The sequence below is a fragment of the Ovis aries genome, chromosome 9 (genome assembly GCF_016772045.2).
Source record: "Ovis aries strain OAR_USU_Benz2616 breed Rambouillet chromosome 9, ARS-UI_Ramb_v3.0, whole genome shotgun sequence".
NCBI lineage: Eukaryota > Metazoa > Chordata > Mammalia > Artiodactyla > Bovidae > Ovis > Ovis aries.
Genome location: NC_056062.1, coordinates 20,194,602 through 20,210,104, shown reverse-complemented (window position 1 = coordinate 20,210,104; position 15,503 = coordinate 20,194,602). Strand labels below are relative to the sequence as shown.

Sequence of the window (15,503 nt, the reverse complement as noted above, 5' to 3'; positions counted from 1 at the left end):
TTTCATAGTAGACGCATAGGGAAAAAAAAGGATCTTACTCCCTGAAATATAAGCATAGTTATGTTGTCATCTAATTCTGATGAAGATGCTACAATTTGGCTGCATTTTTAGGTTCAATTACTGTGCACTCATCCTTATCAAAAGGACTTGGGAGGGGAAACGGCATGTTCAGCACAGGGAAAGTCACAGAAGTCTGGAGCTTGAGCACTCAATTTCTGTGATTTTTTGCCAGTTTGTAACCAGCTACTCTGTACAGTTAAAATGGAAAATCTTAAAATAACCACATCAACAAGTCCTCGTTTCTGAACCCTGATTTGAAAACACTCCTAGCCAGGAAGAGCCGGGTCCTGCCTGTGACCTCTGACCCCCACCTGCTCACCCTGCCTGGGGAACCAGAGACAAGTGAGCGAGGGCCTCTGTCCACTCCTCCCAGAGGAAGTGCATGACCTGAACGGGCTTGCAGTCCAGGGAGGGTGGCTGGGCCCCTGGGACCCTGGGGAGCGCCCCTGGGCGCTGATGGGTCACGGAACCCCCACCCCCGCCTTTGCAATCAGGCAGCCCCCTTTGGAATCGGGCGGCTGGAGCTGGCTTGCTCCTGAGGGACCCCTCCCCACACCTCAGGCCCCCGAGGAAACCAGCGAAGGCGGTCAGTCCAGCCTTGAGCTGAAGTTTCAGGCTCCGGCCCGCTCCCAGCATGTCCAGCCCAGCCCACGGTCCAGGAGAATTTTGCTCTTGTCCTGTGTAAGGGCACCTCCTGTCGGGATGGGAAGAGCAGAACAGGATGCAGGCGTTCCAGGTCTCCCGGCCCTCGGCGCCCCCATTTAAAATCACTGTTATTAATCATTACAGGAGTCACAGGCCGAAGCTGTTGAACAGTCGGATAACACAGAAATGTGCGGGGTAGAGACAACACCTGACCATCCCCTGGGAAGGAGAGCATCCTGGAGCACGGAGCTTCTGCTGTGAGTCTGGGAGGGAAAGAGGAAGGGGCACCCCATGCACATGCCCCCAGTGTCCCCCCCGGGGCTCCCAGCACCCTGAGGCCTCTTCACTCCCTCCACCCCCCATTGCTGAGCTCCCCACAGAGGAGGGAGAGGGGACCTCGCGTGTGACTGACAGGGACCCCAAGCATAAACTCGAAGGACGCTGTCTAGCAGAAGCAGTGTAAGCAGCAGCCCCGCGTCTGAGAGGTCTCTGCGCCCCGCAGGGCTGGAGTAAGGCAGCTCCCGGGGGGCAGCAGGGTTCAGTCCAAGCCCCTGCCCACCTCCGGGAGGAGGCAGGGATCGGCCCCAGGACCCCCACACCACCCCCCACACCACCTGCCATGGGAGCCCCACTGGGCCCGATGTCAGCCGTCCTCCTCTCAGCCGTGCTGCCGCCAGGGACACAGCAGGCGCTCGATGAATGCCGGGTGAGCTGAGGACTGCAAATAGCCTAAATATTTATTGATGACCATAAGGAGACAAAACGCTCATTACTGGACTAATTATGGTTTAAAAACCATAGTTTAAAAACAAAGCTCTCTTCCTTCCTCTCCTCGATTAGTATGCCATCCTCTGCTTTTTAACCATCTTTTACTTGGATTGATCAACTTTAAATAAAGAGAGTTCAACAGACTAAACTAAGATCCTATTAAACTGCCGACCTCAGGAAAAAAGTCGGATGGCAGATTCCTTTGGAGTTAGGTTTTGTCTTCCTGTTGTTCACTTGCCCTTAAGTTATTAAACTCTTAAGAGCTGGCAGCATCCCAACAGGAGTGGAAACATTTTAGTAACACACAGCCAGACTGCAGCCACACCCAAGGCAGGGAGGAAACCCGCATGCTGCGCAGCTTACTGCAATCGAAAATACTTTTTCCCTTTATTTTCAGGAAAGGGGTCCCCCGCTTGATCAAAAAACTTTCCTTCCATTTAGACTGTTTCACACAACTTTTAAAGAGCTGTGGATATGCCTAAGATAACATCATCACCATCGCCATGGCACTTTCTGAGAACTCGCTGTAACCAAAATAAAGGAATTCAAAGAGGAAGAAGGAGAAGAGTCGGAAGTTTAAATCAATTACACCCTCACCATGAGCTGGCAGCACGCAAGGCTCAGGCCAGGCATGCCTAATCTGCACGACACTCCCGTGAAATGGGTTTCATTATCGTATTTCCTCAAATCTAAGACAGCATCTATCTGCAGATGCATGGATACTTCACAATATGACTAAAAGAAGATTAAAATGCTACCAAATAAACTAAGGCATGCCAGAGTCTTATCACATCAACTGTAAGACACCTCCGGATGTTAGAGATGTTAAAATGTGAACCTTTCAATCAATGAAATGCAGAGACATTCCCAGGTTCCGATGGAGACGCAGCCTGGGAGGCTGGACTCCCGACAACCCCTGCTCTTCCCCTGGAAGGCCCCGTATCCCCACTCGGCACCCCCAACAAACACACTTGCCTGGGGGCCCTGCCTCTGGGCTCACCTCCATGAGAGCACTTCAAACTCTGCTTTCACCTCTCATCCTGAGGAGCAGGGTGGCTGCCAGCCCGCTAGGCACCTCTGTGAGAAAGAGAAAAGGGCGCCATTTCCTGAAGACATTCGCTCCCCCTGTCAGAAAGTGATTATAACATATTGATTCTGTGAGAACAAGATACCACTTGACTACCACTTGCAAAGAACTGTCATAATGAACAGACAAATCCATGGCGTGAAGTGACGCCCTCAGATATGCTACCCTCATGCAGTGCGCAACCTGCACGGCTGTACACAGTGGCCCTGACGAGCTGGCCACAAACGCATTACTCTCCATGTTACAGACGAAGCAGCTGCAACCTGCCCGGCAGACCAAGTTCAGGCCTACATGTTTTCAAAACTACTCGGTCCACGTCTAAGGAACTTAAAAAACTCAGGTAGAAACACAGGTCCAGGCCAGTGGGACCCTGTGAGGAACAGAAGAAGCCTTGGGCCCCACCCTATACCCAGCTTCGTGGCTACAGAGGCATTTCTAACAAGTAATCACAACTAAGAGGAGCTACACCAAAAAGGGAACTTTACTCTCTGTGTGTTTATTTTGTGCAATTTACAACAGCAACTCCCTTCAGGGAGCAGTAAGCTGGGAAATGAGAATGCCAGATGCAGGGCCACCAACCCACCAGAACACACATTTATAAACATGCCTCCACACAGCTTGGCAGCAGGTCTGAAGCAGGGAACAGAGAACCACCACATACAGTGGACCAGCTTTACTTGGCAAAAAAAAAAAAAAAAACCACGATTACCAGCACACAGAGTAAACCCAGGGCCTTCAGGCCAGAGTGCGAATCATACACGCGCCAGCAGCACCCTCTGGTGGCCAGTCTGAGCACTACACACCCCCATTCCTGGGATGAAGCCATTCCCAAGATGGGGTAGACAGACCCTCATGAAAATACAGCGAACATTCCCCGAGTCCTAACTCCACCAGGTGCCATCCTTGGTCCGCCACCCACTTCATTTTCACATTAACCCAGTGAGGGAGGGGCGGCTCTCCCCACTTGTAAACAAGTAAACTGAGCCCAGGGAGGGGACTCCGAAGTCACCAACAGCAGGTGAGCACACAGTGAGCTGAGAGGCCCAGACCTGGCCATGAACCCCCCGGGGCCCCGCAGCCCTGCACCCCGGCACGCGGTCCCAGCCTCCTGGGCCTCCATGCCCACACCTGCTGGGCGTCTGCTGGAGCGGCAGGGTGCTCCCAGCTCGCTGACCGACCCCCTCCGAGGCACCGCCGCAACCGAAGCAACAGGAAGGGCGCCCACCTGAGCCAGGACCTGGGTCCCCCGCTCCCCACCTCCACAGTGGTGGGGGAGTCTGCCTAAGACTCTGACCCTCTCGAGGCCCCAATGAGAAGTGGCCTTCGAATGGCTTAGAATGGAACTTCACTCAGATGCTAATTTACAGACAGACAGAGCCACCTGGACGGAACCCAGGGTATGCCGGCAGCCCTAGCCAGCGCCCGCTGCTCCCACGCCTGGAGGGGCCCAAAAGGCACCTGCCCTCTCGCCTGCCACCTCCACCCCCAGGATCCCCGCCCCCCAGCTCTGAGACTCAGTGGGCGGAAGTTCCGATAAATGCTTGCCCTCATTTGTGGTATTATTACCATGCAGCTCATGAAATGCTGATGAGCACGCCAACTTCCATAGCCCACAAAGTTAACATTTCTATTAGACGCAAAGGAGAAAGCCCCTGGGTGTTCCTTTGTTGAAACTGGATTAACGAAATAAAATGAGAAATGCTCAGTATCAGCTATAATTAAGCCTGGGCCAAACAGTGGCATTATAATTTTATGCATACGCATTTCTTCCACGTTGAAACTTGGCATAATTTTTTTTAAGTTATTTTTAAGCACTCTCAAAGTGAGAGCCCTGGGCAATAGAGTCTACTCACATTTACCATAATCACAGCTGAAGAGCAGCCCTAGGGCCCTTTCCGTGGGAAAGCACCACAAATAATTTGATGTAAACAGGAACCGCGTCCCCATCACCCAGTTATCTAAGTGGCAGCACTATGCCCGCCCCAGCAGATGTGGGGGAGGCTCCAAGGAGGTAGGAGCCCCCACGGGGACCCCTGACATCACCACTTCCCTTACGCAAGTCACCCAGGTGGCCCCGGAACTCCCAGGCCAACCACCACATCTCCGGGGCCATTTCCACGGGACAAACAAGGTGTGCAAAGAGCTCGCCCATCTTAGTGTTTCTGTGGGCTCCCCCACCAGGCCTCTGAGTTTCTGGTCCAAGGGTTTTGTTGTTTTAGTTTATTTGGGTTCCTTTGTGTGTGTGTGGGGGGGGGGGTGGGCACCGTCAGTCTTAACTTTGGAAGGTGATGGGCCGCCTGGCGCCGGCTTTGGCACTGGGCCTTGGGACAGAGGCTTTGGGCTCAGACCCCACCGTGGCTACTTCTGTGTGGCTAGAAGGGCCTCTCCCGTGACGAACCCACATGTCCGTGGCTGGAAACCCACAGAGACCACTGCAGCTGCCCTGCCGACCTCATGAGGACGGTGGGGGGCAGGGGTCTATCATGCGGAGGGAACACCAGACAAAGGGCTGCCCCACGTGACACAGGTGCAGAGCAGAACTGGGGGTGGGGGTGGGGCAGGTGAGACGGGCTTGCACACACAACCCACCCGGCAGGGGGACGTGGCTCAGCACACACACTGTTCCCGGACGTGCCGATGGCCAGCCTGGGCTCCTGCCCACGGACACTGCCTCTCGCGGAGAAACACACACGTGCGGCTCTGCGAGGGCTGCCACTTAGACCACCAGGGCTCAAGAGGCCCAACGCCCCCGGCCAGGCCAGCGCCGTCCACAGAAACAGGACCACTGGTGTGATTTCAAATTTTTCAAGCAGCCGCATTAAAATGAAACAAGGAAAATTAATTCTAATACTACGCTTTGTTACCCCAGTATATCCAAATATTATTCTTTCCCTTGTAATCCATGAGATTAGAAACAGATGAGAGAGTTCCATATTCTTTTTTTATTGCGGCTGCTGTACTAAGTATTCACAGCCTGGTGTGTATTTTCCACTTACAAACACGTGACAGTTTGGACTAGAACACAAATCCAGCCTTCACGTTCTCTCCAGGACACCGGCAGCTTTTTCACTGCAGATTAGAGACTGTGGTTTACAGAGCCCACTCCCTGGCAGCCAGTGGCACAGGAGAGGGCCTCCAGCACCCCAAAACCTTTGGGGACCCACAGACTTAGGAAAATGGAGACAAGGAATTAGGAAGCTTAGATCATGTCGACCAGAACTCCTGTCCACGCTGTTAAGAAACAGGTAGTTACGGTCACGGCAGGGGAAGGAGAGGCGGGATGAGCTGAGAAAGGAGCATTGACACACAGACCCCAGCAGGAGTCCCCAGCGGGCGGGGAGCTGCTGCAGGGAGCTGAGCCGGCGCTCTGGGATGGCCCGGAGCGGCGGCATGGGCGTGTATGCTTACGACTGAATCACACTGCTGGACAGCAGAAACCAGCAACACTGTAAAGCAACCAGCCTCCAGTGAAAAAAAACAAAGAGGCTGAAGACGGGGACCTTTTCACTTATTATCATCTAGAAGCTGGCTGGCTGCTCTGGGCGCCTGAGGTCATAATCAAAGGAGATAAAATAACAGCCAGACAGGAACTGTGGGAAACACACAAATTCAAAGGCAAATTTGAAATACCTGCTCTACTTATCACGAAAGCCTGTGACTGGTCTCAGTTACCAAGCATTTTGAACTCGACAATTAATTCCAGAAGAACGAACTGCCCTCTAATACTCAGATGTGTCTAAGGTCTGTTCAAATTCCAGAGCAGAGCTTTAAATTTAAGCAAGAGCCACGGGGAAAAGAATTTTCCAAACCCCACCAGCCACCCAGCTCCAGGTCACCAGAATCACCTGGTCCTTTCTTCCTGGTAACTAACACAGGAAGTAAGCATCATGTGCACTCTCCACATACCTGGGTCATTCAGTTTTATACTGGGGAAAAAAGACATTTTCAACTTAGTCACACAATCCAATATTTAATGAATGCCTAAGATGTACCACATACCATGTATACTAAGCACATTGTAAAATGAGTAAGATACATACTCCAGAAACATAAATAAATAATTCTATTTTGTTCATGGAAACAATTTAAAGTGACTGTGGTTTTGTTAGTGGCCCAAATTCACAGATTCCTGCTTTAGAAGGGACAGAATCCAGCCTTGCCGCCAGTGCCCTGCACCCCCTTATTAGCTGGGCAGCTACCTCCCTCTCTCCCGTCCCGCCACTGCACCGCAAACAGACGGGGACACGGTAGAAACAGTGGCAGACTTTCTTTTCTTGGGCTCCAAAATCACTGCATGTGGTGTCTGTAGCCATGAAATTAAAAGACACGTGCTCCTCAGAAGAAAAGCAATGACCAACCTAGACAGCATATTAAAAAGCATTACTTTGCCAACAAAGGTCCATCTAGTCAAAGCCATGGTTTTTCCAGCGGTCACGTACGGATGTGAGAGACGGACGATAAAGAAAGCTGAGCGCCAAAGAACTGATGCCTTCAAACTGTGGTGCTGGAGAAGACTCTTGAGAGTCCCTTGGACAGCAAGAAGATCCAACCAGTCTATCCTAAAGGAAATCAAACCTGAATATTCATTGGGAGGACTGATGCCGAAGGTGAAGCTCCAATACTGTGGCCACCTGATGTGAAGAGCTGACTCACTGGAAAAGACCCTGATGAAAGATTGAGGGCAGGAGGAGAAGGGGACGACAGAGGATGAGATGGTTGGATGGCATCACCGACTCAATGGACATAAGTTTGAGTAAACTCTGGGAGATGGTGAAGGACAGGGAGGCCTGGTGTGATGCAGCCCATGGGGTCGCAGAGTCAGACACGACTGAGCGACTGAGCGACTACAACCACTCCGTTTACGAGGCACGGAACTTTAGAAGGTCAGCAGCCCAGTCGGCAGCCCGGTGGGCAGCCCGTCCTTCTCCCTGATCCGGCTCCAGCTAGTGCAGCCTCGGGGTGATCCTGGCAAGACCAGCCCCTCCCACTGCATCTGATCAGGCTACCCAGTGGCCCCTGGGTCTCGTCCCCTGTAGGCCCAGCATCCCAGTCCCTCAGTCGTGCCTGACATCCCCACTGGCGGCTGCCACCTCTGAAGACAAAGGTTATCTCCTGAGCGCCTGCAGCAGGTCCTTTCCCACACATGACCCCTAGGCGGCGACAGAGGGCAAAGGAGAACTCGGGCCGCAAGCTAGTTCTGAGCTGCCTGAAATTCTGGAGATGATCACACCAAGTGAGGTAAGTCAGACAGAAAAAGACAAATATCATATGATAGTGATGCAGGGGAAAAAAAAAATACCCATGAACTTATTTACAAAACAGACTTACAGACCTAGCGAACCACCTTATGGTTACTAAAGGAGAAAGACTGGGGGAAGGGAATAAATTGGGAGTTTGGGATTGACATGTACACACCACTATGTTTAAAACAGATAGCCAAACAAGAACCTACTCTATAGCACAGGGAACTCTGCTCAGTATTCTGTAATAACCTAAGTGGAAAAAGACTTTTAAGGAAAACAGACACATGTACAACTAAATCACATTGCTGTATACCTAAAACTAACACAATATTGTAAATCAATTATAGTCCAATATTTAAAAAATTTTAATTGTAAAAAATATTCTGCAAAGTGGAGAGGGCTGCTTTCTGATCACCAAACTTAAAAAAAAAAAAAAAATCCAGAACCTAGATTTAGCTTTAACCTCAGTTTCTTAGAGAGACTTTTCTGAAACCCCCTTCAATACAAATTAGGTCTCCATTACTTTCTCTTGCCCACTCTCCCACCACCCTCCACTTTGAAGCAATTTCCCTAATTTGTAATCATGTATTTGGTGGTGTGTTTATTTGTTCAACCTCTGTCTCCTCTAAAAGATTATAAACTCCAAAACCATCAATATCACTTAATTCAAAATCAGTTAAAAGCTTAAAGAGATAAAAAAAAAAAAAGCCTAAAGAGATCAATGAGGTTAACAAACATATTTATTTCTAAACAGAAATGCTGCATTTCCTTTGTCAGAAGGACCTGAACATTTCGAGAATGTTCACCTTAGAACCCCTGAGAAGAATGTTAACCAAGGCACTCAGCTCCTGCTTCCTAGAGAAACATCCAAGATCCAGGGCTGGGGGAGAAGGAGCGGCTCAGGGTGGGCCAGCCGCTGGCCAACCCAGAACCCCAAAACCCGCAACTTTGCTGGTCCTCTGACTCCTGCCTAGTGATGGGAACTGTGGCCACGTGGCCCTCCTGAAAACAATGGACCCTGGCCGTGTGTACGGAGCCTGCAAACTCTCATGTCCCCGTGCCGGATCAGTTCACCACTGCTCTTTCCCCTAAAAACAAACACAGACGAAGACTGGCTGGTCTCTAAGTTAAAGCCCGATCAGCCACCAGTCCCACAGGGCTTTCTTCTGCCTCATGTCTCTAAACCTGCCCCAACCTCCATTCCCACGGCCGCCGCTGCACCACGACAGCACCTGACACCGGGTCTGGCTCCTGCCTGCATTTCTGCCCCTCCTGTTTATTCTTTATAAGCTCAAAAATGACTAGAAAGCTAGGTAATTCAGACAGTGCGATGTGGATGGAGGATAAACAAACAGATCAATGGAAAAGACGTAAGATCTCAGAAATGGACCTACATATTTTTTCATCAAAAGGACCAAGGTGACTAAGTGGCTGGGCTAGGGGCAGCTGCACCCCACCCCTCAAGCCCTCAATTCTCGGGGCTTAGTTCCATCATGATACCTGGCACCATCTCCCAAAAGATCTGTTTTCCACTGCTGGGACTGCATGAGACCCTCAAGAGGAGTTGGTGAATCACATCTGACTCTGCATTCTCGTTTCCCCGCACAAAGTTTCGCACAAACATTTGGGTGAACCAGGGAAGCTGCTTAGAAGAAACAAGGGAGGGAAGGAGAGAGAGAGGGAGGGTGGACCCTACAGAGCAAGGCAGTGGTGGTGGCCCCTGAAGAAGAGGCCTGCTGGCAGAGATGGGAAGAAAACATTCAACAGAAAGGAAGCCAGCCAGAGCCCTACAGGGAGTCCTGGGGCTGACTTAACAAGCCCTCCAAGTTGCCAGGACATCCAAGACCCCCATTTTCCAGAAGGCTACTCCCAAAACCCCCTGCTCCTTGGCTCCAGATGCCATAATTGATCTGGTCCCCTCAACCCCCTACACCCCAACAAGCCCAGCAGCTGCCTCTGAAGCTGGTGCCCACCCTTCCATCCTGCCTTGATCCTGACCCAGCGGGGGCACAAAGGTGCCGGCTTCCAGAGTTAAGCAATTTGCAGCTCCATTTGTTACATGATTTAGAAGCAGAAAAGTCTGTAACCCCATTTTTTTTAATTAATATGCCAAGCATGATCTGCTTGTGAAAGTCGCTCAGTCGTGTTCAACTCTTTGTGACCTAGTCCACAGAATTCTCCAGGCCAGGATACTGGAGTAGATAGCCTTTCCCTCTCCAGGGGATCTTCCCATCCCAGGGATCAAACCCAGGTCTCCCGCACTACAGGCGGAATCTTTACCAGCTGAGCCACAATGGAAGCCCAAGAATACTTGAGTGGGTAGCCTATCCCTTCTCCAGCGGATCTTGCCAACCCAGGAATCAAACTGAGGTCTCCTGCATTGCAGGTGGATTCTTTACCAACTGAGCTATCGGGGAAGCCCCTGTAATCTGCTTATAAGCTGTGCTCCCAGCAGAGGCCCAGGTCGGAGCTCTGGTCAGGGAACTAGATCTCACATGCCACAACTAAGAGCCCACGTGCCACGGGGAAGATTGAAAATTGCACATGCCACAGCTAAGACCCAGCACAGTCAAACAAAGGGAAATAAATTTTTCTAAGGTGACTCCACTTAAAAAAAAAACAAACTATAACTTCAAACCTGTAATAAGTTTTTAATATGACTATTTGCTTCACTCTCAGATTTTTTTTCTTAAAAAAAAAAAAATCAGTCAACATCTGTCACACTTTTCCAACCACAAATGTTTTCAAGAAGCAAGCAGGTGACAAAGCACTAGGCTACAGGGCGGACAGACTGGGTCTGGATGAAAGCGATGAAGAGCAGGACCACCAGCCTCCAGGGCACTGGCCTGGGCGGTGGGCAGGAGTGAGTCTCCTGCAGATTCCCAAGAGTTACATGACTCCCCTCAGGTCAGGAATCTGGTGAGAGCAGATCCCAGGCCCCAGAGCACATGTTCATTCTACCCTCCAGGCCGTTCCAGCCCTTAAAGTTGATACCTGCCCTTGAGGAATTGCAAAGACAGTGAAAGTTTAACAGGGTAAACAGTTGAGAACAAAAAGAAAACTTAACTCCAGGCTAAATCCCTTCTACATAATTAAACCAGCTCCTCTCACTGGGGAGGTTTGCAGAAGCAGCCTGCATGAAACTGTCTATAAAAGGAAGTGCAATTACGGGAGTCTTTTTAATATATCTAATTCCTGACTGCCCTTGCCTTAGGCAGAAACTTAATTCTACTGAAGGATAGCTGTCTTTGGAAAGTTGTTAGGTAAACTGTAAGGTAACACAGGAATCATTGTTCTACAAGGTGAATGGACTGAGAAGGGAGCAGTGTGGTAGTAGGCAGATCTCCATTTCAAGGCGGTGATCATCATGGCGGGCTCACCGCCTAGAAGCTGCACCTTAGAGACCAGATGCGACTCCACCTTATCATTTATTGCACTCACTCTCCTGCTGTGACCCAACAACCAAGCAGAGCAGGAGACTCTTTACAGGAATTAGAGATGGCAAGTTAACAGCAATAAATTCTAAAACATGATCTCTGTCACTTACAGCTGAAAATTCAAGGCGACTACAACAATGTCCAGGATTGTTTTTAGAAACTGTTAGGTAAACTCCAGAAGAGAAGTGGGCGGTACACGCCATGTATCTATACTTGGGAGAAGGGAAGCACCAAACAAAGTTCAGTAGGGAAGATCAAGTCTGACTCCACATAGGATCTGTTTCTAATACTTTAACCTTTCTATTCTATTGCTCTTGCTACCAGTTGAGAAACATTGCCTACAGCCTGAAATATACAGAACGGCCCCTTCTCAAGGCTCTGACCTTTAAAGTACAACACTTTTCCATTCCTACAGATAAAAACTTGCAGAACAGAGAATAACATTTATCTTGGAGGTTTATAGAACATTGTAACCAGACCTAGGAGCACGGGTGCAAGAACTAAGGATTCAGATATCAAGAAGTGCATCAACCAACCACTCCCCCTCTCCCCTTTTATTATAAAAGAAGGCTGAATTCTAACTCAGGTACAATTGTGCTTTGGGACACTGGTCCATCATCTTCTCCAGCTGCTGGCTTTCCAAATAAACTCACTGTTCCTTGCCCAGCAGTTCATCTATTGATTCATTTATTGACGCATCGTGTGGCAAGCAGTACGGGTTTTGGATTTGGTAACATCATTATTGTCAGAAAGCATGCCTGGTATAGTTCACAGCTCCTGAGGATCTGGGTCTGCTCCGTCATCACATTCACACACACTACACACACACACACACACACACACACACACACTTTACTGTACTGGCTCTCCTGAGGATCTGGGTCTGCTCCGTCATCACATTCACACACACACACACACACACACACACACACACACTTTACTGTACTGGCTCTCCTGAGGATCTGGGTCTGCTCCGTCATCACATTCACACACACACACACACACACTTACTGTACTGTACTGGCTCTCCTTGTCGGAATCTGACACAGTGGTATGAGGGCAGGACCAAGGGTCCAAGGGCTCTTTACTCATCCCTGCCTGACATGTAGAGAGTAGTATCACCAATGCTTCAACTGAAGAATCCACGAAATGTGCCCCTGGCGTCTGGGCACCAAATACCATACATAAGCTCAAATGCCTTCGGCAACCCTCAGTACTGCGGACACTCCGTGTAACTGCTTCAATATGGTTATAGGCTCAGAAGTTGATGCTGGAGGGGCCGTTGTTGAGGGTAAACCCTATGACACTAAGTGTTAATTGCTTAGTCATGTCCAACTATTAGGGACCTCCTGTACTGTAGCCCACCAGGATCCTCTGTCCATGGGATTTTCCAGGCAAGAATACTGGAGTGGGTTGCCATTCCCTACTCCAGGGGATCTTCCAGACCCAGGGATCGAACCCGGGTCTTATGCACTGTAGGCAGATTCTTTCCAGTCTGAGTCACCATATGACACCAAGCTTATACCAATATTTCTGAAGTCACTGGGCTCTGCCATGGAACCAGGCTGGAAGGGGCAGGAGGTGGTCAGTGCAGCCAGGCATTCACTCTTCCCTTCGATAAAGGTACCCTACAGCAGCCACTGGAGGCCAGGCACTTGAACCTCCAGGAGCCAGAAGTACAAGCCGTACAGCCACTCCGAAGTCTGGATTTCATCCCAAGCTGGAGGAAGTTGATTTTTAAAGCCTCAGTTCTGCCATTTCCAAACTGTATGAAGTTGACCTCTCCGAACTTTTGTTCCTCGTCAGTAAACGACATACAAATTAGAACTGTTGGTAGAAACGGAGAGGCAGGAAGCGCGAGGTCAGTGCCCCAGTGCAGACGCTTCTTGTTAACCACGCAGGAAAGAGCCCCAGGCTCAGTGTCAAGCGGCTCCAGCCAGGTGTTCAGAAGATCCATCCTGCTCTTGCGTCCACGGGCAGAAAGGCTGCTTCCCCCTCGCCCAGAAGCCAGAGACGGATGGCTGCCTGGAGGAGGTGGCATTTCAGTTTAACTTTAACGGGTGAGGACCAAGGGGCCCGCAGGGCTAGGCGGCAGGTAGAGGATAAATTACAGTTTATCACAGGATGTTACAGGGTTACCGGCAGTCAGAACGCTAATAATCTCTGACGTTTATCGCTCCCTCTTCAGGACACAAAGAAACTTTCCTTCAGCAGCTCGGTGGAACCCTGTCCCTCAACACATCCTGCCCAAGGAACGTGGGTCTGAAGGAGCTACCCAATTCACGGAGAAGGAAACTGAGGGCAGGCAAGAAGGAGGAGAAGCGGCCAAAGAGTCGGCGGCGCGGGGATTCGAACAGCCCGCCCACCGGCACGCCTGCGCTCGGTCGCTGGCGCGCACCCCGGCCCCACCCGTTGCCCTGGAAACGGCCACGCGCACGCGCACGCGCGCGCGCACTGCCTTCCCTCGCTCGTTCTTCCGGAGCATCCTCGTTACTTTTTTTCTCAATAAAAACCCGAGGCGGCGGGATACTGCCAGCGACCGAACGTGCTGTCGAAGGACGCCGCTACGTCCGCTCTCCGCCCGGGGCCGCGAATCCCTCCGCCGCCCAGCGGCCCGCGCGCTCCTTCCCGACTCCGAGCTCGCAACGGCTTCCCGCGCGCCGCGCCGCGCCCCACCCCCACCCTATCCCCACCCCAACCCCCAGCCCGGCTCACCTGCCGCCCGCGTCTCCATGGCAACGCCCCCGCCGCGGAGGGAAAAAAAAGCGTCGGGCTCTTCCGGGCCCCCTCCCGCGCCGACCGAGAAGGCGGGGCGCCCCACTGATGCTTCGCTTTTTATTTTTATTTTTTTAAGAAAAGAGCCGGCGCGGTTATGGCGAATCTGCGGCATCCAACATGGCGGATGGAGTCTTCGCCCTCCTCTTCCCGGGGCGCTGACGTCGGCGTCGCGGACGTCAGGCTCGGATGACCCTCCCCCCAAGCGGCGAGAGCGGCCGGGCGGGCCGGGCTACTGCGCGTGCGCGGACTCGGTGTCCTGGCTTCGCTATCCGGTTCCGCGGATATGCCGGCTCCGCGTTTTGAGCCTCTCCCGAAAGGGGGCTCACCGGAGGCCGGGAGTGAGGATTGCAGGAGCGCAAGTCTGCCCTGCTCTGCCCGGAGCCGGCGTCTGCCAGTCACCCTCATCCTTGGACCGCACCGGGCTGGACGAAGGAGTTTCAGCTCTCTTGTCCCAGTTCGCAGCGATATGACTTTTCTTGGCTTTCATTTATTTACTAATTTATCAATCGGGGCGGTCACAGCCGGCCTCACTCTTTCCAAGGTTGCACTGTTTGCAGATGCTTTGCGCTAGGAGTCAGTTCAGTTCAGTCGCTCAGTCGTGTCCGACTCTGCACTGCAGCGCGCCAGGCCTCCCTGTCCATCACCAACTCCGGAGTTTATGCAAACTCCTGTCCATCGAATCGGTGATGCCATCCAACTATCTCATCCTCTGTTGTCCCCTTCTCCTGCCTTCAATCTCTCCCAGCATCAGTGTCTTTTCCAGTGAGTCAGTTCTTCGCATCAGGTAGCCAAAGGATTGGAGCGTCAGCTTAGATTTAGTCTTACAGATAGAATTCAGCAGCTGGAACCCCCTCGACCGAGCGCCTGACTTCTCTCCGCGCTCCAGACTATCTTGCAGAAAGTGTCGGCTGGCTGTGAGCCCGCCACCCCATCACTTACCCTCTCCCTGAATCTGGCTCGCAGCCTTCTCTCTGCAAGCCGCAGCATCTGCTTGACTTGTAATGACCTCCTTTTCCTTTTCGGTCTACCACTTTCTTCAGATCTCAGCTCAAATGACATACTGTAGCGGGCCCTGCCGGGCCACCCCATCCAAAGGAACCTTCCTAAGTCACTTTCTGTTTTCTCCGTAGGATTTATTACTGTCTGACAGTAATTTATCCCGATATCGTCCGGGTCACCCCTTTGGCCACCAAAACTAGGAACAGCCTGACAGTGATTTATTAAATTAATGAGTTCCTGTTGCTTTTGTTTTAAAAGGTTAGCTTCTGTTTATAGCAAATAACGTCTTTCATTTATGGTAGTAATCGTGTAAAGTTTTCTTTTTAAATCCAACTTGTTTACATTTTCTAAAATCAGTCGACTTAAAATCTTTTATGTGGTAACAGAGATAAGGTAAAATAAATGTAAACGTGAACTTGAAGTGAGAAATTTGGGAAATACTGATTTGTTTTTCTGGTTCTCCTGAAATGCTAATCTTTGCCTGTT

The 15,503-nt window shown here is 51.0% G+C and overlaps 1 protein-coding gene across 2 annotated transcripts in view; it reads right to left on the bottom strand.

Moving 5' to 3' along the window:
• The window catches only part of ZFAT (zinc finger and AT-hook domain containing), a 156,584-nt gene extending 142,417 nt beyond the window's left edge, over positions 1 to 14,167 (bottom strand). For both annotated transcript variants that reach the window (XM_027972875.3, XM_042254054.2), the window contains exon 1: positions 13,956 to 14,167. In XM_027972875.3, coding sequence (XP_027828676.2) covers positions 13,956 to 14,130 — 175 coding nt within the window. In that variant the 5' untranslated portion in view covers positions 14,131 to 14,167. The remainder of the gene's footprint in view (positions 1 to 13,955) is intronic.
• Between the last annotated feature and the right edge of the window lie 1,336 nt (positions 14,168 to 15,503).